The sequence below is a fragment of the Dendroctonus ponderosae genome, unplaced genomic scaffold (genome assembly GCF_020466585.1).
Source record: "Dendroctonus ponderosae isolate FM_Combo_2020 unplaced genomic scaffold, Dpon_F_20191213v2 Dpon_F_20191213_1, whole genome shotgun sequence".
Lineage (NCBI taxonomy): Eukaryota > Metazoa > Arthropoda > Insecta > Coleoptera > Curculionidae > Dendroctonus > Dendroctonus ponderosae.
The window spans coordinates 51,528,290-51,553,422 of NW_026017110.1; the positions used below are offsets into that span (position 1 = coordinate 51,528,290).

General features: G+C 33.3%; 1 protein-coding gene and 1 long non-coding RNA gene across 4 annotated transcripts in view; one reads left to right on the forward strand and one right to left on the reverse strand.

Annotated features, from left to right (window-relative positions):
- Positions 1-25,133, reverse strand: part of LOC109537191 (hemicentin-2) — a 295,811-nt gene that overhangs the window by 45,556 nt on the left and 225,122 nt on the right. Inside the window, exon 1 of one of the 3 annotated variants that reach the window (XM_048669068.1) lies at positions 19,770-19,926. The exons of the other annotated variants lie outside the window; for them this stretch is intronic. Coding sequence (XP_048525025.1) covers positions 19,770-19,869 — 100 coding nt within the window. The 5' untranslated portion in view covers positions 19,870-19,926. Of the gene's footprint in view, positions 1-19,769; positions 19,927-25,133 lie in introns of those variants that run through there. 3 annotated transcript variants of the gene reach the window in all.
- LOC125505375 overlaps positions 1,243-25,133 on the forward strand; it is a 47,065-nt gene continuing 23,174 nt past the window's right edge. The window contains exon 1 of the long non-coding RNA XR_007282133.1: positions 1,243-1,270. This is a non-coding gene — a long non-coding RNA (uncharacterized LOC125505375). The remainder of the gene's footprint in view (positions 1,271-25,133) is intronic.

A 25,133-nucleotide genomic window follows, 5' to 3' on the forward strand; every position in this document is an offset into this window, starting at 1 on the left:
TATATTGATTTACAATCAATCAATATCGAAGAAACGAAGCAGATCGCCAACGAATTAGAAAACCAGAAAATCCATCTTCAAGAATTGACAACGCCCCTAGAAGTGACCCGCGTCAATTTATGGACATTAATTATATATATAATCATTATTGTTGCTTGCGTTTACGCTATATACAAAACTGTTAAAGAAAAACGCTCAAAAACACATACTTCCGAGCCCATCATAATTGTATAATTTAAATATATCTATAAAACCACACCCTGTGGGTATGTTTTTAGCTAAGGGCGGAGGAGTTACATTCTTGCAACTTAAATTGTAAGCAATAATTAATTAAACACTAAGCAAAGATAAGAACATGTACCGAGGTTACAATTGCAACCTCGAAACAAAGCGAAACCAGTTCATTTGTATCCTGCTTCTAATAAAGACCTTTTTTTAAAAAGGCTTTTTGTATTGACCCACACGTAAATATTGCTTGAACGTGGATCTGCCAAAAAACCAATCGGAGTGATCGCATTCAATTTTATATTATAAACTCTACTCTTCCCCGCTATTGGAATTGTTTACATTAGGCTGGAAAAGCTGTTTTGTTCACGGCGATCGTCAAAACCAGTTTAATTCAGAATCCTGGCTTTAAAAATGTATCCATATATACTGGAACTTTCTTCAACATTGTAAACAACAAAAAACTGGAATCGAACTGAGAAGCAAAGGAATTAGTCATCGAAAGGGCGATCAAGCAAATTATTATATGATCAGATTGATTCTGTGGTTGGGTTCATATCGCATGAATTTTTTCCAAACGCAGAGCAAATGTTTAGTTTCTTACGGGTAACGAACGAAATAAGTGGTAGGTTCTTACTGCTTTTATCCTGGTGTCTTAACGGGATATATATAGAGTGATTTGGTGCCAATAAACTGGGTGAGATAGATCATCATTTCCGTTAACTGCAGGATTTATTGCAAGTTTTTAAATTGTTTCAATTCTATGTGTGAAACCTTTTTGAGGATTGGAGCATTAGTTGGAAAAAAATGGTGGTTGGAGCACCAGCTTGCAGAAAGCTGGTAAGTTTCTCTTCTCTATCTATACATTTCTTAGGTTGAACTGATTTTAGGTTAACCAAAAGAAATTGATGTTTTATGCATTCTTTGTATTTCTCTCCCTTTGATTTGCTGATTTTCAAGTAAATTGGCTTTAGATTCTCTGCTGTTTTAAACACATTTTCTTCTTTCTTTCCAGGTGGTACGATAGCCGATAGGCGAGCTTTCGGTAAGTTTGGCATTAATTTGTCCCCGGTTGCCATGTAGATGTACTTTTAGTGGCATATTGTTGATTTGTATTTTATGATATTGTTGCATCTCATATTTATTCGACAAGAAACGACGAGGGCAGTTTCTGGATTCTGTATTGGGTTTTTCAATGTTTTTAATTTATTTTTGTAAAACTAATTTAAAATCATTTTTAGCCGTTTTTATACATTTACTCGACCTCTTCTTTGGTAAACTGTATTTATATGAATTTGTACAGGATAAATGGAATGGTGTTCTGTTGCGACCACACCTTTAATTATCTTCGAAGCTAAGATATCAAGTATTTGTGTTTTTCTGCTGTAAATTAAAATGTTTGCTGTTTTTAAAGTTAATCATACCCCATACTAAGGTGCCTAAAGGTATGTGAATCATATTTATTATTTTCTGATGGTCTAGCGGATAGCACCTTAAGAGGTTGCAAGTGGTACTGGCCTACCAGTTTAGATTTCGCGGTATTTTTCCAAATTGAGACATTAAAAAATTATTTTTGACAAACGATTTGTATTAGGGAATTTCAGTTGCCAGGATCCATCTGACTATTCCCGCTTTTTGCCGTCCTCCACCCTGCCCGTCAGGCTGTAAGGGGTCCAGATCAAGATTTTTATTTTTTTATTTAATTATTTATTTATACATTATTCAATATACCGTAACATTGTAAGTAGACATAATATGAGTATAACAGCACCTAGATGACTGGACATCCATACATGCTTATTATTCATTAATTGTAAATATTTACCAGATTATTATCCCAGATTTGCAGGTATTCTTCTAAATTTAAGCCACTAAATGGTGTTTTTGTTTTTGACGAAAAATCGCGGTTCAAGGGAATTTCAGTGATCTAGATCCGGACACTAATTATTGTGTAGAAGTAGGTAGCAACCAGGGTTGTAGTTGTACTTTGGAAACATTTATGCTGCTCGCTTGTGCAGCTGTGTACATGTTATAAAGCGATATTCGTATGATAAAGTACTTGTTAATTCTTTTTTTTATATTTTCTTGCAAGTTTGAACTACTAAAGTTTTATTATATCATTTTATACTTATTTTGTGAACATCAATTTTTTAGGTAAAACAAGCAACGTCTTTTTGGTCCACAATGAGTCAAAGTTCTAACTTAAATTTTGAGTTGAGGTGTTTGCTTCCACCTTCAACTATTCACAGCGTATTATATTTGTTACATACAGGGTGATTCAAAATTGGCGTCATTCCTTCTTAGAGTATATAGGGACCAACTTAGAGAGGACAAGTAAAATATTGAAAAGTTTTTTTTCGAAAATGTCAAGAATATATATTGTAACGCAAATGGCCTGGGGTACTCACGATTGGAATGGGGGGATTAAAATTCGTGGTATGTCAGTAAATGGGAGCCCCATTTGCGCCCCATTTACTGTCAAATATGACACTGACAAGCGGGAAATTTCGCACCTGGTCTGGAGATTTCGAGAACCGTCTGGGTTACCTGGAGAAAACTATATAAGCGGCGACGAGAACTATGGGGAGTCAGTAAAAGTGACAGCAGCGACCGAGATCAGAAGAGGTTAAACCCCGCGAGTCGGAAGATCGAGTTTTCTGTTTGTTATTGTTATTGTTTGTGAAGTTGACGTTAATTTAGAAGTTAGTTTGTTCCTGTTCAGTATTTAAAGTGATACCGAGTTGAATAAAAGTTGGAAGCTGAAGAAAGAGTTTGACACTCGGCCATCCACAGTACAATATATATAAATAATATTTATTTCCTACAGAAAAAGGCTATCGACCCAATCGGTCTTTCTGCCCTTAAGAATATATTAACAGTTAAAGATCGAATTTCAACTTTGTTATTAAGCATTATTTTGAAAATGTCCCACGTTTGATTGGTAGCCTATTGGAATACTTAAACATTCGAAAAGAAAAATTGCGATCTTTTTGTCAAATTACGAAAATTTTTAATATTAAAAAAGTACTCTTCTACAATTTTTTGATGAAAAGTCGAAGCGGCAATGATGTTTTTTGTCATGAACAGATAGTTACAGGTAGACAGCCTTTGTCAATAATAACACGCATTTGTGAAACTGTGCTTTACTTTGAAGCATCTTTCACTAAATGTAAACCAACAGCGAATTTGCTTATTTTTGCTTATTCTTTATAATTTTTTAAATAATGTATTATTGAAATTTGGTATTTTTATAAATTTTATAGTTATATTAAGTTTTAACTTGTAGGGGGTGCTATCAACATGAGTTTTTCGAAGAAAACATTCAGCTTTTTTACGCTGAACTGGAGCAGTGTCTGAACATTTGACAAATAAGTCATGTTTGTTCCCCCTTTCTTTATTTATTTATCCGTGTGTGGGTTATTTTATAGGCACGCATCAATATGTGCTGAAAACAAAAAGGAAGAATTTATTTTCCAGTTTAAAGAAATCAAATTAAGCGCTTCAAAAAAAATTGTTTTTCTTGGTCGGCTTTTTATGGTCATCGTTATTGAAATAACGATAGGAGCTTTAGAGTAATGTTAAAATTAAAGGTTTTGCAATCTCTCTCTCTAAAAGCTCGTATGCAACTCAAAGGTCCAATAGCCGCCTAATATTTCAGAAACTATTGCGTTGAAATTTACCGTTGAAAAACACCTTTGAAATTTAATATGGGCGAAAGTAATAAGTTTTTATTCAGTTTTTAAAATGGAGGTAATGTAAACATTAAATAAAAACATATTCTATCGAATATGAAAGTTTGGTCATTTGGAAGGAAGACTATAAACTTGGAATTTGCGCACATAATTATTGGATCAAGTATACTTAAAAGTTCCGGTGTACAAAATAAAGTTACAAAAAATTTCACATAATCCTGTCTGAAATCTTTGGGTGTTGCGAAATTTTTGACTAACCCTTAAAAATGTAGATGACTGTTTATCCTTCAAAATATCAAATGTGTACTTATTATATGATCCGCTTTTAATTTAAAATGTTTTTAAGAAATATCTGCATGAAAAACAATTTAGATCAGAAATTAATCTCAAATACCCCACTGAGTGTCGATGCAAAGATATAAATTTTTTATGACCTCAGCCTCCCCAGATCAAAATCCTGGATTCGCCACTGAAGCAGCTAGATAAGTTCGCTTTGTTCGTTTAACTTGTAGCTTGCATTGAGTAATGCATTGTAAATTATTATAACTCGTATACGCAAGATGAGTAAAACTTTATACAAGATAGTCCCCTTTCTCAATAAAATGATGATCGATATTCAGCAAGAAAATCCATTCGAGGCCAATGTGTTCAACCTGATAAATATTAAATGTCGGATTAAACCGAGAGAAGTATTTGTATCTGCTACTAGGCTCGTTTTTCTTCTCACCTCTTTAATTTAAAGATTTTAAATGGACTTGATTTATGTGAGTAAGCAAACCCACGTATAAGTCTGAACAAACACTGCCTGAGAAAAAAGAAAGTATGGAAGGAAATGCATGACAGCCGAAGAATCGGTATTGTTAGAAATAGGAAATTGCGTCCGTGTTAGAATACAACTTGAAAAAACTATGATTTATTGAACATTGCAAGTTCGGAAACTGTAGGATATTCCACTCATTGAAATATACTGTGACAACATAATGTTATTGTTCAGTAGTGTATTATAAAACAACTGGAAGTGCAGATACGCTAAAACTTCGATCGAAAATGAGAAATGCATTCCATGGATGAACGTTTTGATTTTAGATTTCGTATTAAAGTTATGTCATATTTAATGAAATGCATATATTCGGCTGGAAAATATTAAATATTTGGTCGTTATGTTCGTAAAGGGACTCGTTGAAATGGGCCCATAAAAAAGTACTTTTTATGGGCTACATTAAAACGGATGCTGCCGTCCAATCTAATACTCCATAACAACTATTAAAAAGCTTTTACTAAAATTAAAATGCTAATCTAGAGGACACATATTGGAAGAAATAACTATATGAACCGAGGTTGGTGTTATTTTTTAATTTCCTTGCCAATAAAATTTAATTTAAAGATAACATGAACCTTGTGTTCCGCCTGTCAGTGAAGTCGTTGCCAATTAGAAACTGGATATAAAATAAATAATAATTTTCACTAAAAGACAGAAAGCTCCAGCTAAATAGATTTATCTTCTAATAATAAATCAGCTTGTCATAGCAAATTATAACAATACTAGCTGGGCTGGACAATAGGCCGTTATCTATAAATGGTACTGGACTGGTATACCCGAGTTGTATTCGGACATATTATATCCGGTTTTTTAATGCTACATTGCTAGATCATTATCATCCGACATATTGATAAATTGCATTTCATTTAACTGACTTTTAGAATTCGAAGTGGAAGGAGTTGATTTTCAAAGTATATTGAGATTGAGTGCACACACTGCATTAACATGACCCGCTCTGTTCATAATGTACGGCGGACGCAGGATAATGCTTAAACGTTTTCTTATTGCATACATTTCGAACTGTATATAGTCGATCTATTTTGGTTTATAACACAATTCGACAATTTTTATACAAGTTTTCTTTTGCACAAAAAATTATTGTCGTTCTTGACAACTAACAGCAAAGTCTTGACAATAAATTTATCGCGTTAAAATTAAAGTAATTACAAAATACCATGGGTCAAGTTTATCGAAATCTTGAAAAATTCAATAATTTTCTTCTTGTCTATTTTTTAACTGAACTTTCTGTGATTGATTCAAATGCTATTACAAAACACAGCTTTTGTAATAGCATTTGAATTATTCACGCGTATTATTTGGTCAGCAATAACGTTAAATAATCCACATTAACACATTAACAAAAACCTTCTCAAACAAAAATGCGTGTTTGGCAATCCTGGACGAAGTTATATCCCAGTTAAGTTTCTTAATCAGAGACATCCTTTTAAAAAAATATGGATTACAGATCGTCAGAGAACAGTAATACTCATATACTTAAAATGCTGAATTATATCATCACGGCAACTAAATAATATTTCGCTTCTTTGGTTGATCTGACAGGTTTTTGGAGAACAGAAGCAGTACCCATTAATAATTCTTATGGATGAAAAAATGGTAAACACAATCATTAACACAACTAAACATTTTTTTTTTCACGAATGGTTGATGGACACATGGCTCAACGGGGTCGCATCGGTTCTGTACTGGTGCGAACCACTTTTTCGGTTTGATGAGACGGTTCCAAAAAGAACCGGTTAAATCGGCTACCTGAAACTGCGGTTCCAGGTTACACGTTTGGAACACTGTTATTTTAGCGGTTACGTTAAATACCGACCATTTCTAGATTGTGCATTCATCGCTCGATCCTACTGTGTAGGTATTTTTATCCATTTCATTTATGAATCGTCGATCGTAGAGATCAATGTTGCTTGCAAGCAAATCAAGATCTATGAACGACTGGCTTGATCTATCGGTCAATATCTTTGGTTTCAACAATTATCTACCACTTAGAGAAAATTAGAGTGAAATACAAGTAAATGGAAATCGCTATAAAATTCCTCGCCTACTTTTATTTTACATACATTTTGCCCATAGATAATGATGAATAAAATTATAAGCGTCTACTTCTACCGGGAAACCCGAAGCCGAAGCGCTAGGATAAGTTTAATGAGAAAGCATATTTTTATTCAGAGTGATGCATCGTCAACTGATTTAATACAGGACATGAGACGAAGATAGATGTTAACATTTTGTTCTAGAAAGATGGAGTTAAAGTCAAATATGAGAATATGTGAGAGCAAACAGCAGGCCAACTGAGTGGTTTAATATAGAAAAGCATACGGGCGGGTGTGTGTTATATCGTCGTGTTACTTTACATATTTGCCGGATGTATATTCACTTTCCTGCTGCAATATTAGTCAGATTTTCCTTCAAAATTCAACTGAAACGTTGTTCTAAGGGTTAACACTAAAACAAATTACAGTGGTGCTGTTGAATTGCTCCGATGCTCTGATGGTGTTTATCGAGTTAAATTACATGACATTGGAATGGTTTGAGGCAAATTCAAATTACATCAAATTTACCGGTCGTATACGGAAAACGAATAACATAAATGACCCGTAGACACGCATTTTCAGCCCCTGAAACCAGACGCGGTAAATTCGTGGGTCGGCGCAAATTCGCACTGTTCTTGACTTGCTTACAAATGTTATGGTACATTACTAAATTCCTGCGAAATTTCACGAAATTAACTTCGGTATATCATTACCATCTTCGATTTCGGGTTTACATTAAGACCTATATTGATTTCTAGGACAGTTGAAATTATAAAAAACGTTTTCATGTTAATTTATGTCTTTTATATTATCATTGAGAATTTGTGAGTGTGCTCTTCTGTAATTTCCATTCAATCACACCAATCATCATTCAATCATACAGTATTAGAAGTGCTTTCAATTCAAGTAACGAAGCCAAGGATCAGTTCTGGATATTGCTATTTAATATATATTTTCCAAAGATTTTCTTTAATAAATCCACTCAAAGCTGGAGGAATTGAAGACTAATAATCATATTTACCCGGATTGATATAATTTATTAAAATGCGAAAATTTTTTTGTGTGGAATGTTAAAAGCCAAATTGTTGATGTTTCTCTTCAAATCCTCTGAGTGTTGAGAAGCGGGATTTAGCCTAGCTTTTCCTGATTGCAAAACTTTTTTGTTTGGGTCTGCCCTAAAGTACAAAATTATGCTATTTCTTTAAACTAAGCAAAAAGAATAGGGTATCTTACGATTTAAAACAGTCACTTTATAATAAAAATGCGGCAGTATGTTTCTGTCAACATTCATTCTGGGGTTTGCTCCTTCACCGAAAAAAGAAATAAAGAGAAGCTGAGAAAGTTTAACTGTTTGCCATTTAATAAGATGAATTGTTCTAGTTATAAGCCTCGAATAACATAATTTTGATTATAAATCCGGTGTTTCACCTGAATCTTAAAGAGATGAGGATGGCACAAAAAGCGCAAAAATTTCAGGCAATGCTGTGGGTCAAGATCCAAATCCGCAATGATATGATATCTATGACTGCAAGTAGAGTCATATTTCTCTTCTAAACTGTTAAATTTACGAGCCTTTAAATTAAAAATAGTCATAAAAAGAATTTTTACAATGTTAGTTTCCGTTCTGGAGTGCTTCCTTTTATGACAAAGTGGGTAAACCTTTAAACTTGAATCTTTAGTGTTATTTTATGTGCAATTTTGCGTGTAAAATTTATTGTTTTCGCATAAAATTTGGGAGCAAGATTATAATGTTTAATTTTAATTTCAAACGCTTAAATTTGAGGACATCCACTTGATCGGATAAGAAAACCGTTCAGAAATGATGATGTCGTGTTAAGATTATTTAACATAATGAGATAATTTGATATTCTCAGCATTAATACTTTAATTCAAGGTAGATTATTCGCACAACTGAGTTAGTCCAGTAGGTTTCTTCTTTTGATTAATTTTTTTTTGAATAATGAATACATTTTATTTCTTTTCACTCCACTAAACACTTCGTTTGTTTATAGTGTGGAAAGCTGTATAATAATATATGCCAATCGGAAAAAGGGTGACAAACGTAGCGAAAAAATACTCTTTTGGCATCGAATTAGGGAAACCAAAGCTGTAATCACATTACGTTGTGGCTTATGTTAAGGGACATAATTCGATAAAGGAGGAAACCGACGAACATCGAGATCCAAATAAATAGAAGCCAGCCTAGCGTGATTAAAATTTCTGTATTTATTGAAATAAGTGGCGGAGATTGTGAGTTTTGTCATTATTTGCTTTATTCGAAAACGAAGGAATATATCGTCACAAAAGGCATTTTTTCCACCGTTAAATGTCACTCCTCCATGTTCTGAATTTTAAAATTTCTTCCTTTGAATTTGTTTTCACAGTTGGTTGAAATATTTCAATATGAGTCGTTATTGCAAGATCAGACGTTGCGAAAATGTTTTGTGCAATTGAAAGGATATGTAAAATTAGGGCTCTCTTTTATGGCAGGACACAATAACTTCTAGTTTGAGATTTGTTTTATGAAGGTAGCTAATTTAATAAAAATGGTGAAAAAGTCGTTGTTGTATACCAATAATGGAAAACGTGAATTAAATTATCAGTTAGAAAAATAGTTGCTTAAAACAGCTAACGGGAGTCATACAGGGTTTTAGGAGTACAGGAAAAATAGTAACAATTTTTAATTGTTATTAAAAACTTACATATTTGCAAAAAACTAGTTCAGAAGGATGAAAACAATGTTTTTCAATGTAATCTGCCTCATAAACATTACGTAAATACCACATGCTTCTTAATTATTAACAACTGTAGTATCCATGGGTAAATACAAAACACGGAAAGTAAAAGTGTATCTTACATACATGGTAGGAATGTTGCCCTTCCTCGGTTGCACGGGGTGACAATAAAAAAAATGGCCTCTAGCAAAAACTGCATTAAATGTTTAATTTAAAATGAAAACAAAATTTATTACCAAAGAACAATACACAACTATTTTGACTACAACGTACTCAGACCGTTTCGAAGTGCGCCTCCTTGCGCGACTCGGCAGAGCACCCAACGCTGCGCAATTTTTCTGCACCACCCCGCACCCCTTCCGGCGACAATGGGTCGGTTTTTTCTCTTGCCGTTGACAAGTGAGCTTAAAAGTGTTGAATAATGAGAATTGAATAAAAACAATGAAAACTTTAGAATTTAATAAATATTTATCTCATATTCGTGACAATTTGGTTGTTATTTTTTTATTGTCACCCGGTAGTTGTGCAATGCTTCGAGTACTCCTGGAAGGCTCAACTGCAATTATCTCCAACACCTGTTGCTCTACAAGTTCACGATCTGCGTCATTTCGTGGAGCCAATCGTTCAGTGTCTCTAGCACATTGGTAGTGTGAGTTCTTACACCTTCTCTTGTGACATTTCCCCATAACTAATGGCATATTCGCAAATTCGATGTTGGTGTATATTTTGTGAAAGGAGCTTCCAAGTAAGACATACTTTGACAAATCCTTGTTTTTATTTACAAATGCTATCTACCTGTAACTATCTCTTAATCACAAACACCATTGCCGCTTTTACTTTTTGTCAAAAAATTGTAGAAGCGTGCTTTTGTAATATAAAAATGTTTCGTAATTTGAAGGAAAGATCGTAATTTTTCTTTTCGAACGGTTAAGCATTCCAATAGACGACCAATCAAATATAGGATTATTTCAAAATAATACTTAATAACAAAGGACAGAAAAAAATGTTGTAAATATTTTTCTCGTACTCTCTAAGTGAGCTGTTAGCTCACTTAAAAGGAATGATGCCAATTTTAAATCACCCTGTATTGTGCTTTAAATAATATCGTGCAGTTGCAGAAAGGGAAGAGAACAAAGACAGCTTGTATTATACTATGTATGCAATGTGTCAACACACATCGGTTTGTGTATAAATTAATGTGCACGGGTGTAACACACTTCAGCGGACATATCAGCATGTCAGCAACACTTTACTCACAGTCGTCTAACCATAATATCAAATTATGAATCTCTGAAAATTCCAGTGTGTTATGAAAACAGGGATTATTCTGGTATTAGACTATGGAGATGTATGAAGTTGTTTGCCAGCTCAGATAATAGGAAACATTCTCATAAATAACTGATACATTAAAGAATGTGTTTCACATAAGAAAAATATGCTAAACTCACATTTACCAAGAAATTTTTGAGGTGGCACAACGTAGAATCGTAGGAGTTTTAAATGTGTATATCTGGACGGTGCATAGTCAATAGATGCGGCAACTTCAAGTTAGTGACAGTTTTCAGATTAAAAGTTTCCGGTGGCTTTCTATAAATTCCGCACAATTTTCTTTGGAAATTATAATAGTTTCTACTTTAAAAACCGCATGACTATGCTTTTGCATGACGATGGCTTGTGCATGTGCTAGTCAATTTTTTAACTAAATAAACATAAATTAAATAAAGCAGACATCTAGTTTCCACCTACATCTACAACTTCACCCAAATTTGTTGTTGGGTCAGTTCTAAAGAAAAATTGGTTTTAAAGTTTAGAGTAGGTGGTAGTAGAAATTTTTGAACGTAGAATATTTTTCATGTTTTTTAAATATGAAATAGTATGCAATAATATTGGAGTGAGTGACGATTTTTTGCTTAGTATATAGGAAAAAGAACTTTGTGAGTTTTATCCACAATATAGAACCTCAGTTCAGATCTAATCCGCGGAAGCAGATCTTAGAGAAAAACCTGAAATATTTTGCAGAAATAATTAAATTAATGGTTTATTGTAATGTCTACATTGAACGTAAATAATGTTAAACTATTACCATTGTTGTCAACTGTTCTGACGACATACTTAGACAGTTCAGCATAGGACCGAAATACTAAACATTCTAATCAACTAAGCTTAACAATAATACGACTCAATTAGAGATAAATTTCCACAGCAATAGTTAGCTCTAAATTCTGGAAAACAATGTAGGTATAACCAACTAACTACTGAGTAGCCGCATTGTTAGGAAATGTAACTTTATAGAAGAAACAATATTACCCCAACGTTCAAATAACCACCTAGAATATAGTTGGCTGCTTTAGCTCACACTTGAAGTAATTATGCGATTAATTATTACATTGCTTGTAATGTGCTAGAATCCTTCTTAATAATTCATGGTCGACTATTTAGTAAATTAATTGTCACATAATATTACATTTTGCAGAATTAATTTTAGTAGATGTCATTCAGCGAAGGCTATTCTCATTTTAGCTAAAAATAGTGGTTTTATGAAAACCGTTTAATGGGCCAGACATTTAAATCACGAAATATTATAACTCAAACGATAATTTAACGACCAATATGTCACTACACTAATCTGTTTAATGTACAATGGCATCACTTAATGGAGCCCTAGAGTATTACTGGCGTTCAAAATGCTCTCCAACTTTGTTGCATGGTTCACACGGTCACAATAATTATCTGTGATATACGCATACCCATAAGAATTTAAACGGCAGTAATAAATCCTTTGGAACGGTCTCTGCATGTCGATGACTATGCTAATTTCAACGGCAAACAGGTTTAGTATAATAATATGTATATCGTATTTAAGCAAATTGCGGAAATACCATTTATATTAAAATATCAAATTAATGAGACCTAGTAAGAAGCTCAAAATCATGTCATTGATACTCAGATCGATTAATGAACTAGTGATTATTTGTTAGTCCATTTTTGGTAATGGAACTTTTGATTTGAGCTGTCGCTCATCAATTTCGATCACAAACTGGTAGGAAATCCAACAGGCGGTGACAAATGATTCTGCAACCTTAAAAGAGTAACTAACTTTTAAGCATTAAAAAGAAATAAATCAAGGCGATAATGACTTTTACTCTGATAAATGTTAAATGCGTATTTAGCTTTATAGAATTTGCCAATGACAAATACACAATGTTACCTTCATTAGTACTGATTACGTCATGTTCTTGAACTTTTATAATGACACATTGATTAATATGTCTTAAAGGCGGATGTATTTGATTGAGCTACTATTATTTACCATAGATACACTTTAATGCCAGGAGGGCGTTTATATAATGTAAGCAATGTGAGCATTTGTTGTGAAATTAAATTGAATATACGCGTGAAGGTATAATTTTTCTACGCAAAATAGTTTCCAGATATGCAAGTAGTTTCAAGGTGTTAATTAAGACCGTGTGTTCAGAGCAGAATTTATTCTACGGTGACAACAAACCTAATAACCTATTGCAATTGAAATTACATAAATACCTGTTGCTTTGTAATTATTTCAAACTCCGGTAACCGTGGATAAACAGAGTGACAATAAGATAGACAAGGATAAACGGTAAATTCAACAGGTATCGTTGAATGACGAAACCTATTTCGAAACTCATAACCTCGAATTATTAAATTGTTTACAAATTGCACAAACATATTTTGAGTCTGTAATTCCAAACAAGTGCTTGCGTAATCACCTTATTATGCACTCTTCTCGAGCAGCTTCTTGTATTCGGTTAATGAACTCCTGCACAATTTATACCGGTGTTCAGTAATCCATTGGTTTAATGTGCTTCTACATACGTGGTAGGAATGTAGCCGGTATTTATTTGATGCCGGGGAAAGTGTCAGTTGTTGTGCAATGTTCTGTGTGTCCCTGAAAGGCTCTTCTGCAATTATGTCCAATGCTTGTTCCTCTGTGTCTGAAACCCGAACACCTATTGTCGTCCACTATCTTCCTGGAACCACGCTCTTCGCTCTTTGTTGGCGTGAGTTCTTTTAGCTTCTGCTCTGTTACTGTAGTATTTGCCCTGAACTAATCGCATATCCGCAAATTTGTAAAAGGAAATTCAAAGTAAATCACAGTTTCACAAATTATTGTTAATATTGACAAGGGCTATCCATCTGTTACTATCTGTTAATGACAAAAAACATCATGGCCGCTCTGACTTTTCATCGGAAAATTGTAGAAAAGAGCTTTTGTAATATGAAAAATTTTCGTAATTTGAAGCAAAGATTACAATTTTTCTTTTTAAATGCTTAATTATTCCAATACGCTTCCAATTAAATATGGAACACTGTCAACATAATGCTTAATAACAAAGTTGAAATTGGACTTTCAACTGTTAATATCTTCTACAAATTATCGAAAAAAGAAATTCAATATTTTTCTCGTACCTTCCAAGTGAGCCCCTATAACTCCTTAAAGGGAATGACGCCAATTTTGAATCATCCTGTATATACGTTGTTGTACTTGTGCGAAAAACCGGAAATTTGAATTTGTCTGCCTGAATCGCTTTGGAATGAGCACACAAATACGATTTCGGCCGACATTCATTATACGATTTTAAAAAGGTTTTTGACGGATATTTTTAAATAGCTCCAACATAGTTCGGTTTGCGGGTGTATATTTTCAAGTGCAATAAGTGGAATGTTGGGTGACTCCCTCTAATTTCTGTTTGCCATTGAATTTGAATTTGAAAATTTATTTTTGCTTCGGAATAAGCCTGGGTAACACTGTGTTGAGTTTCTGAGTTGTTGCCGCTCTCTGAGTCAATGAATTCTTACTCATCGGTTAATGAGTTATAAGTAATTAATTAAAGCGGATTAAAGCTTTACGAGACCCGGGACTGGAATTTTAACATCTAAAAAAAGATACGATGATTTGAAAATAGGGTATTTTTGGTTTTTGGTCTAAAACCGCAAAAACCAGAAATTTATAAGTAGAATCATAAAAATTCTTTAGAGCGTTGAGAGTGACGTGTTTTCCAAATAGTTGGTTATATGTTTTTGGCTTCTCTGATTATTAATAATTAAATTTTTGGAAAAAAAAACAAGAGAACTTTGTTTCGACTTTTTCCCAAATTCAAACCAAAAACTGGTATTAAAAATATACCAATAGAAGACCAAACGATAAAGACGACGAGTTTTCTTGTAAAATCGATATCCTAATTTTTTTGCAAAAGAGACTCTCAGTCTTCCAGTACTTTACCGTAAAACGATAGAAAAAAAGGCATTTTTGTATTTAGAGATTGACCTAAAATTGAAGAAACCAGAATTTAAAAAAATGTATATTCACAGCGATGCAGGTGACGAGAGTTTCAAATAATTGATTATAAAGTTTTGCTTGTTCTGTTCGGGGAAATATTTTTGGGAAAAAACCCAGCAAAGATGATTAGGGTTTAATAAAATAAAGAAGATTGTCAGCATTCGTAAGTAAAGTTTTGCAAATAATGCGTTTTTTGAGGAGAAAGAATTGCTTAAGAAAATTTCAAAATCATAAGAGCTATGGGGGTGACGAATTTTCCAAATAACTTTTGCTGTCTGGTCGTTTTTTGAAGATAATCTTAATTACTTTCGATTAAAAACTGAATAAAACTATTAGGTTTTTGTGCCAGATTCGAACCTGAGAAGAGTTTTGTAAAATTCCCTGAAAAGCGACGAATGGGGCGAATTTTCTAACAAAACTAATTTTATAATTTTTTATGAAACGGGCTCATGATTGTGAGAAAAGAAAAAAAAGCATCAGAAAACAACGTTTTTTGGCGGTTTTGTTTAAAAACTTTCAGTTTTGTGATTGGTTTTTGAGAAAATCTGAATGATTTTCGAAAAAATCAAACGGAACAAATTTATTTTTGTTTCTGTCCCGAATTCGACACTGAAAAATGTTTTGTAAAATTTCTACAAGGCTATAAATTTATTGTGTAATTGTTCCCGTAAAAGACCTCCAGATTGTTAGTATTTTTAAGTGAAACCGTACAAAACACAGTTTTTTTAGAAAAGGTATAGTTTTCGGATGGATGGGAGTGACAACTAATTTATTGTAAACTATCGCGTATTCTCTTTTTGGCTTGATAAAAAATTATTTGATTTTTGTCCCCAATTCGAATCTGAAAAGGGATTTAAATTTTTTTCATTTTTAAGGTTCTAAGAAAAATTATTTTATATTTTTTGGCGGGTATTAGCCTAAGATTGTCAGTATTTTTTCAACTACTAAAAAAAAAAGGTCAACAACATTTTCCCAGCAAAGCAGCTGAGTTACTGCGCTGGTGCATCAGCTTGCACACTAAGCCATTTGCGCACCACTGCACCAACTCACTGAGTTACCCAGGCCTACTCTGGAATTCAGTTACATTCTGTTTATTCATTGTATATACTTTCCTGACTGTGTTTCAATTCCAAATCAAAATTAATTCCTGGGTTTCAGTCATTTATTGTCTCTATTTATCAATTAAAATACGTTTCGGTGTATTTTTCCACCATCATCAGTTTTTATGTGTAGCGTTGTTGCTTGCTGCTTTAAGCCTTGGCATACATTTTTCAATTATGTTTATTGCCCCAAAGGGCAATGCATAAAAAAATTGTTAATATTTACTAGACAAATAAATCAAATAATCTGTACCTTCTAACATTCCTGGTAATTTTAAACATTCCCTGGTGCAATGACCAGGAAATGTTTATTATTTTCTGGTTCAATGAATGTAAATTTAATTTTGCGACATGTAAATGGCCACTTTGCATGGGGCCAATAAATAGCATGCTTTTATCTAAAATGCAGCGAATGCAATTATTATAAATTACTGAAAAATCACGTTTCAGAGATAGAGCACTTTTGTCTTTTTCCTTTCAACGATCGTGTCAGGAAGTTATTATAACTTGCAAAGCTTCTTACAGATTATGTTATGTTTACTGGCAACTGGATAATCTTTGGCAAATCCTGAATACCTGCTGCAAAGCATATGTACTTGTTTATTTCACTCAAAGCTTCCGCTTCTAAAGCTTCTTTGGTTTAAATTACACTGTTGAACTTGATCATAAATTGTTATGGAAGCCGACTGTATTGTTATGTTCAAAACTAGTTCATTAGGGTTTCTGATATCCGCTGTGGTTTGAACCGTTTGTTTTGGGTGCCAAGCCATTTCTGACAGTATCTCTTAAAGGGAAACCTCGTTCGGAAGTCCAATTCAACAATTTTATATTTTGAACAAAGATCAGTTTAGGAAAAAAGTGCAAACTTATTTAAGTCGCTTTTAATGTATTTCAACGAGAATACATACAACTCGAAGTGACGGAAAATAATTTAAGTTAAAATAGAACGGAGAACTTTATCCTCATAGCAGTGAATGCGTATTTCCTTCCTGTACACCTTGGGGAAATTTGTATACACAATCTACAGCTTGAAACTAAACTTTTTATCCAAATCCCAAGTTATACAAATTTTCTAACAGGTAAATCATGTAAAGAGTTTCCAGATTACCAGGCGTTTCATTCCCACGGGATTTTTCTTCGTTGAATTTAGGGGCATCAGTTATATTAATTTTTAAATCGAGCCGGATTTAGAACAAATTCGAGCCTTGAATTTTGATTACATATTTTGTTTGCTTTGTATTCAAATGCGTGGATTTAGAATATTTAAAGTTGCTCAGACATGGTTAATACATCAACCCTCATTTCCGTAATCTTGGGTTAATTGGACAATCAAATTCCAATCAACCCTTTCAATTAATGCTCAACATCGCTTCTAGAACTACGCACACATTGAATAAAACAATATCAATATTTTTGAGACAAAATTAAAGGGCCCAATTTAATTATTACTTTGAGGAATGAAGGGAAAAACAAAATATTTAAATTATCCAGTTCTATTATCTTAAAGGATCAACCGGAGTTTGGAAATATCTCTCATCAGCCACCCCTTTTACTTATTACAATATTTAGGAGAGTTAATTTATAAGACGTCAAACTTAATAAATTCCATAGCATTTTGAAAATACATTTTCCAATAAAGCTGCGTCACTTTAAGCCTATTAACTCAAGATAGGAAGTGCGTGACCGGAACTTTCAGTAATTAAAATATTTTTATTTTCCGTCGATCGAAAACCCGTATCAACAGTTTTGTCATATTGCTTCTGACAAGACATTTAATGATTGGAAGTGGCAGATTTACTTCTTTGACGCCCCTTCGTAATTGACAATTACTGTTTTACTTTTTACTGAATTAGCTAGAAGCTAATTCAAAATGGATATAATACTGTTTGTTATTTTGAATATCTGCAGAAGACTTACAAATTTATTAAAATTATTGCCTGTATTTATACACAGTGCTGAAGGTTTTGCCATAACAATTATGCATCTGCCGAAAATCTGTAATTTTGCATATGAATTTTACAGACTATAATCGTCCTTTTGATCTACTAAAACAAACTCATTTAGAATAACGTTTTTTTAGCGGGATTGGATAATTTAGGGAATTAAAATGCTTACATTAGATCTGGTTTTAACTGCACGTCTTTCCATTGTACGAAACAGTGTACATTTCTCTAATCGCCTATAATCATATAGTTCCTAAGAAGCCATTTAAATTCAGCTTGAACTCATTTATTAAATTTGAGCAAAACTTCTATCTCAGAAGATAAATATTCATTACAAGTTGGACTCTCGGACTTTGACGTCATTGCTCAATGAGATTTTTCTTTATATTTCACTGGAATGAATTGCTGACATTTCTCGTTTCCGTAGAACTTAACTTCTTTAGAAAGTCTGTTCGAATATCAACTAGCTAGAGATAGAATATCAAGTAGAGACAATTTGCTACAAATAGTGATCTGCGAATTAAGAATAAAAACCATCAGAAGAAGTTATAAGGAAAAACTAATATCTTTAATTTAAAAGTGCCAGCAAAACGGTCTTATTTGTCGGAAACTTAATAATATTTCCACTATTGGAACTCTGAGTTTTTGTGATGGGAGAAAAACTTAATTGATTACATTTTGAGTGCAGATGATAGAGCAAAATAGACCCTTCTATACGAAATTCAATTTCTTTAAATCGCTTGCCCCAAACCAGACATATTTAGACTTAAAATGGACTTAAAAGTAAAAATCCATTCACTGTATCATTGCTTTTCAGGCAGCTTAATGCATACATTCTTGCAGCTATTGTTGCATTCTGCATGCTTTCGAAATAAACCCCGTGAATATAGAAAAAATAGAAAAATGCATTTTTCAGTCGAATGAAAAGGTTTATTTTGGCTTTCGCATCATCCATGCACGCCATTATGCGATATTTTCCAATATTATAATTTTGGCTCCCAGTATGCAACCATGAAATAAACACTTCTAAGTGCACTTTAAAATATTTTATTATTATATCTCACTAAAGCTGGTTAATATCGATAACCTGCCTTAACATTTACAAATTACTAATTGGTTTAAACATTTTTATTTAAACATTTATATATGTGTTGAAATTATAGTAGAACCTTTCTGAGTACATTTTTAAATAATAATCGATCTCTGGAAGCATTTCTACATTTAATAATTAGTAAATGCATTTTTGATCTCCAAATACATATTCAAACAAAGTGGTGCTAAAGTAGAATTTGGAATTAAAGTTCAAGTAAACAGCACTAAGCTTCAGTTAACATGTCGAAGTCTAGCTGATTTAAATTGAGTTAACTGAACGTAAAAATGTACCTAATAAGAACAACGTTCATATTATAAACGATTTGTAAATATTCGCGCTATCTCAAGCAACAAAGTCTACGAAATTAAGACCTAATATAATGAAAACATGTGTATTAATAAAATAGGAAAATTTATAAAGGCTGCAATTGGGCAGATTACAATTAACATTTTTCAACGTCCCTAAATCGCCTAAATGGACGGTTTTATTTGTACTTTCAATATATTTTTTCAACATATAGTTTTGCAGATCTTTTTGCAAAAATAACCTACATTCAATTATCCGCCATCTGAGCATGTACACTTGGTGTGGCATCTAGTAAAAAATACAGTTTTCCTTTGTTTAACACATTGATTTAGTTTTTCATAAGTTCTTGCCCAAGAATACGTTATAATCACTTGCGTTTCAATACATTTAGTTTCAGCTTATTTATATGCGTTTGGCGACAATTCCGGATAAAGTCTGTTCTTTTATGACAATAACTTGCACATCTGATACTCATCTGACTTACCAATAACTAAGGTGAGCAGTTCAAGCAAGTAGAGATGCTCCGTGGTGATATAAAATTTGAAAGTCACTATGGTAAGAAAAGCTGCACCAAGCGCGGTCATTCTCTATTGCATCGGAAGGATATTCTGGATCGGTCGCACGTGCAATCCAGATCAGCTTCAACGTGAGACTATACAGATATCTCGCTCAAACTAGGTAAGGGAAAAACGTGCCCGAAACGAGACGGCGCTGTGGATTTTCGTCGAACCGATTGCAAACTGCCAGCTTTGCTGCGTAAAGTTTGTTGAATTTTCAGTGAATTGTGCCTTAGTTTTAGTTCAATTTAAATACTTGAAAAATGCAGAATGTTATTCAGTTTGTAAAAAATTTTCAACTGCTCTTATTAGGATTCTTTTTTTGTTAAGGAAACTATTAGTCTCCTTTAATAAGTAGAATGAAAAACGCCTAGGGGAAGCTAGTAAAATGGAAAACTTCTCAACAAGCGAAATTACGCTGCAATCAAATCTATCAAAAGGCGGCGAGACTTTTCAAAAGTCAGTTTAAGTAACCTTAGACTATTATTAAGCTTAATTGCGATAGATAATGAAGCTAACTAGTTGACTAAGTTTCGCTAAGTATTTTGCATTGAATAGGAATGAAACTGGCGTTCTAAATCATTAATTCGCTTCGGAATTAAACGGCAATAAGGGTTTTCGAATTCCTATATATTTCTTTCCGTAAAACAGAAGTCTATGCGTGTTTAATTGATATTATTTGATAAAATACTACATCCATAAATAGTTGTATTATTTCGGATACGGATATTATATTCCATTTTATGACGCTTTGATTCCCGCATTTTCCTTTTAATAGACTTTCGCTTCACATTAAACTTCCTGCACACGTCAGAGAGATGCTTCATATCATATGATAACCCTCACCCCGAAATCTCTAAGAATATTTAATATTTGTGGATTTTCCGTTAACCCAATATTTTAAACTTGGGTAAAATACATATAGCTCTCGGCCACATATAAATGAGCTTTGAGATAGAACCAAAAATATTCCAACGATTTGAGATTAAATATTTGCGGCTAGAGTGGTAGGGTTGACGCAAAATTGTCGAAAACAACTATCAATCTCTATAGTTTATGTTTACGGCTATGAAATTGGGACTTACAAGTTAATTTTCACCCCCAATTTCAAGTAAACAGAATCGGTGGGCGTAAAATAAGGAGTAATATGAAATTACTGCAACTGTAAAGTTATCATTCTCGTTGTGAGTTCTCTCAAATACGGCTTGAAATCAACATTTTCATTAAAGCTAACTTTTGGAATAGTTTCAACTTTTTACGGTATCTCGGCGTAACCAAAGCGCTGCGCTGCACTTCCATTCTTTAGATACCAAGAAATGAAACATCTTAAGTAGCGATTCGAATAAAATAATATGGCAAACTACGATGGGCTCCGTCTGTTACTGTAATACCAGCATTGCATATTCAGATCAAAAACCCATTGAAAAATWCCCATTTTACTTTGATTGTTATTAAATTGGGAATAGGAGAGATCKGKTGCAAATGTATTAYWTTKACTTCTGAYTTTGTCAAAGGTGACTTTTGWAWWAYARCTGTCAAATAAAGTGCTACTATGTAGCTTAGACTAAACACTAAACTTTTATTTGATATTATATCAGAATGTTTAACTTTAAAATCAAGATAAAAGGCACAATACATGGTGTGACACATACGAGGGACAAATATAACAAGGGTGATTTCGAAAGCAAACCGTAATATTTTCGAATAAAAACACACTTCGATACTTAATATTTATCTATTAGCTCAAAAAATATTAATTTTAAGGTAACAATTTATATGCGATRCAAAAAGTCTTGGTTCTAGAAAATTAARCACTACATAATTGCTTTCGTCGTCGCTATCTCAATTGAAACAATAAAAAAATTCGAAACGTGGTTTATCAGCATGACTTTCGTAAGCTCATTTCTTAGATTTGATACACTGTACTGTGTAACTAAAATTTTGGTCCACRGGTCAGGGCACAGTGAATCTTCATCTCAATCATCTGATATTCCCAACATGTTTTTTCTGCAACTTGTTTTGATCCGCGTTCTTATCACTTCCGTGCTCTTTAAAATTTTTCCTTTCGTGTTCACTTTTAAGTCACTTTGACATACTTAGTTAACTTACTGACTGCTTCCGTGAAATATGTTCTTCAGCAATTGTTGAAAGGATTTTAGGATACTCTTCCCATTTCTTCATCTTCTCGTTAAGTTCAACAATAATTTAATTTTTTTGATATTTCAAGATACCTCGACCTTGTTTACGTTGTATATATGTAAGCAATTTGATTTTTTTGTGAAAGTTAAATAAGTCATGCTTTTCTCGCAACGTCTCTATGTCACCACAGTTTTCCGTTAGCACACGTTCCCTCGCTTTGCGGCATTCTGTTCTCACTTTCCTATTCTCTTTTCTATACTTGTTTGTGTCTCTATCCTTGTGTTTCCTTCTCTCCTCCATTAGTTGGAGGATTCAGAAATTTGCGTCGTGCTCCCGAATTACGTGGTCTGATAAAGCGATGAAACTGCAGTTTGATTGCGATAGAATTGTGGTCACTCACTGTTGATGTCGACGATAGGGTAATATTTACTTTTGCCGTGTTGAAAGGCAATGGAAGGTGCGTTGAATAGTGCGATTTCCATTTCCCCTCTGCACCGCAGTTTGGGAGTAGTTGAAGCTGCTACAGCTGCGCCTCCCACATCCATTGTAACGCTGAGTCTGAAGTTTCTCTTCATCAACGCTACAAGACGCTGCTGCCCACCAATAGATTTTTAACATGTGTCTACTTTCGCTTAGTTTCGCCGGCGGAATTAGATAAATACTACTAAAGTATTAAAGAATTACTTACCAATATAAAAAAATATCAATTCCAACTGACAAACTTCCGGCTAATGCCTTGATGTTAATTATTTGTTTATTGGAAATGTTTCAATTTTTGTGCGGTAGGAAATAGAAGATTTGGAAGTGTTGTTACATTTGTACCGCGTTATAATTGTACCCGATCTCGCCTATAGTAAAACATTACAACGCTTGTTTGATGGTATCATAAAAATGTATACATCTACAGGGTGATTAAAAATTGGCGTCATTCCTTTTAAGGGGTAATAGGGGCTCACTTGAAAAGAACGAGAAAAATATAGAAACATTTTTTCGATAATTTCTAGAAGAACTTAACAGTTGAAAATCGAATTTCAACATTGTTATTAAGCATTATTTTGAAAGTGTTCCATGTTTAGTTGGTAACATATTGGAATACTTAAACATTCAAAAAGAAAAATTACGATCTTTGCTTGAAATTAAGAAAATTTTTGGTATTAAAAAAGTTCTCTTCTACAATTTTTTGATGGAAAATCAAAGCGGCAATAATGTTTTTTTATCATCAACAGATAGTTACAGGGTAGATAGCCCTTGTCAATAATAACAATAATTTGTCAAACTGTGACTTACTTTGAAGCTCCTTTCACGAATTTGCGGATATGCGATTAGTTTTGGGGAAATGCCACAGTAACATAACAGAAGCTGTAAGAAACCGCCAGGCAACACCAATTTCGAATCACCCTGTATCTAAAAAACGATGTACTTGAAATCGGGCTTTGCGTAGCATAGAGCATTTGTGAGATTTATTTCGTCTGACTCAGAGAATGATCGTTCTGGAGTGAATAAATAATAAAATTGCAACCTGTTTACTGAAGAAAGTGTAAAAATCAGCCTGGTAAAGGGGATACAAACGAAACCTGAGGTGAACATGGTTTAGGAAAAAACAATTTAAAACACTCCAGCAATGTTTAAATAATCCCCTATATTAGCAAGGAAACCATATAAGAATTTTTCCCATAAACTTCACGAACCCAGTTTAGCCCAAGGAGTTCAAATTCCGGTCTCGACATTTGAGAAATTCGTTTATCTCTTCGCCTTTCTTACATGTTAAGAGGTTGCCTAATATTTTACAAAAATTCGAAACCGAGTCTTTGATGCGTATGGAAAAGTGTGAGATATATTGCCTGCTCGGCACACGTTAAATGTTTCTTTTACAACGTTAATTTCCATTTATTTATACACACTGTAATTGGAGCATCGATTCTATTCAGTTTCTAGAGCTGTACTTAAACAGAATATTGTTCTCTCGAATATTTCAGATGCACAGTCATTATTTTAAAGGGATTTAGTTAATATTTATACAAATTGAAACCGAACGAAATGGGAAGAAAGAACACCCTAATTGTCTGTTATTGATTGCTACAATAAAGGGAATGAATTCGATTTACATTTTACTAATAGTATTTTTATACCGTGCCTTCCGTCTCGACTGAATTTCAATCAATACCATTCATCTAAGATTTGCCTTTCAAGCTCACTTAACGGAATATAAAACTAAAATTTGATTAGGCCAAGCTTGGCGTAAAAGAACCACTTTTCTGTATACTAATCAGACTTAAACTAAACCAGTTTACTTTTGGCACCGATTTGATAGTCAGTTGAGAAGTTGAAAATACATGTTTGGTTTTGCCAATGGCGAAGAAAACCTTTCTTATCAGAAAACCTTAAATTAATTTAATATCTTAAATTCATTTAAGTCATTTTACAAGTAAATAGAAATGTTTTTTGTTTTGTAAATAGAATTGTTGTTTAAAATATTGGAAATTTAAAATATAAATAGGTAGCTTAAAATTCAAAATTGCAATCATTTGTCTACCACGTAGATCAATATTTCATTTTCAGCGGAGAATTGTCGTAAAACATTTAATTTTGTAGTAATCAACAAACAAGCAAAACTGAGTGAACATTAAGGACACGTCTATGCTATTAACCTAATCTCAACCTAATCTAGGTTCAGAGTACTTTACCGATAACAACTTCCCTTCAGTATTTCTTAGAATTGTAGGCCACATTTGAGAAAAGTTTCTTAGAGAATGTGGCGTACGTTCTATATGATTGATGAGTTATTTTTTACATTTTTTTTGTGAATTTTCCTCATTTCTTTGTGGGAATGTTGTAATAAAAACGATCATTAGATTTTTTTACAAGTCATGTCTTTCAGTTCACATGATTATTGGTAACCATTTATTACTAGCGGGACTGAAGTTATGAAAACGTTTCCAGGACAATCGGTCCAAATTTCCTATGTTTTCATAGATACCCATCAATTTGTCATGCATTCATTAGTCATGCTAGTAAACAAACAATCTAACTTTGTCGTCGGCTTCTGTTCAACGGTTATCAATAACCTGAAGCAACCCATTTATCCAAGGCAGACCTCTTCTATCAGTTTCTTGTCAAAACGACCTTCGCTTCGGATCGGTTTTAATTCAGAT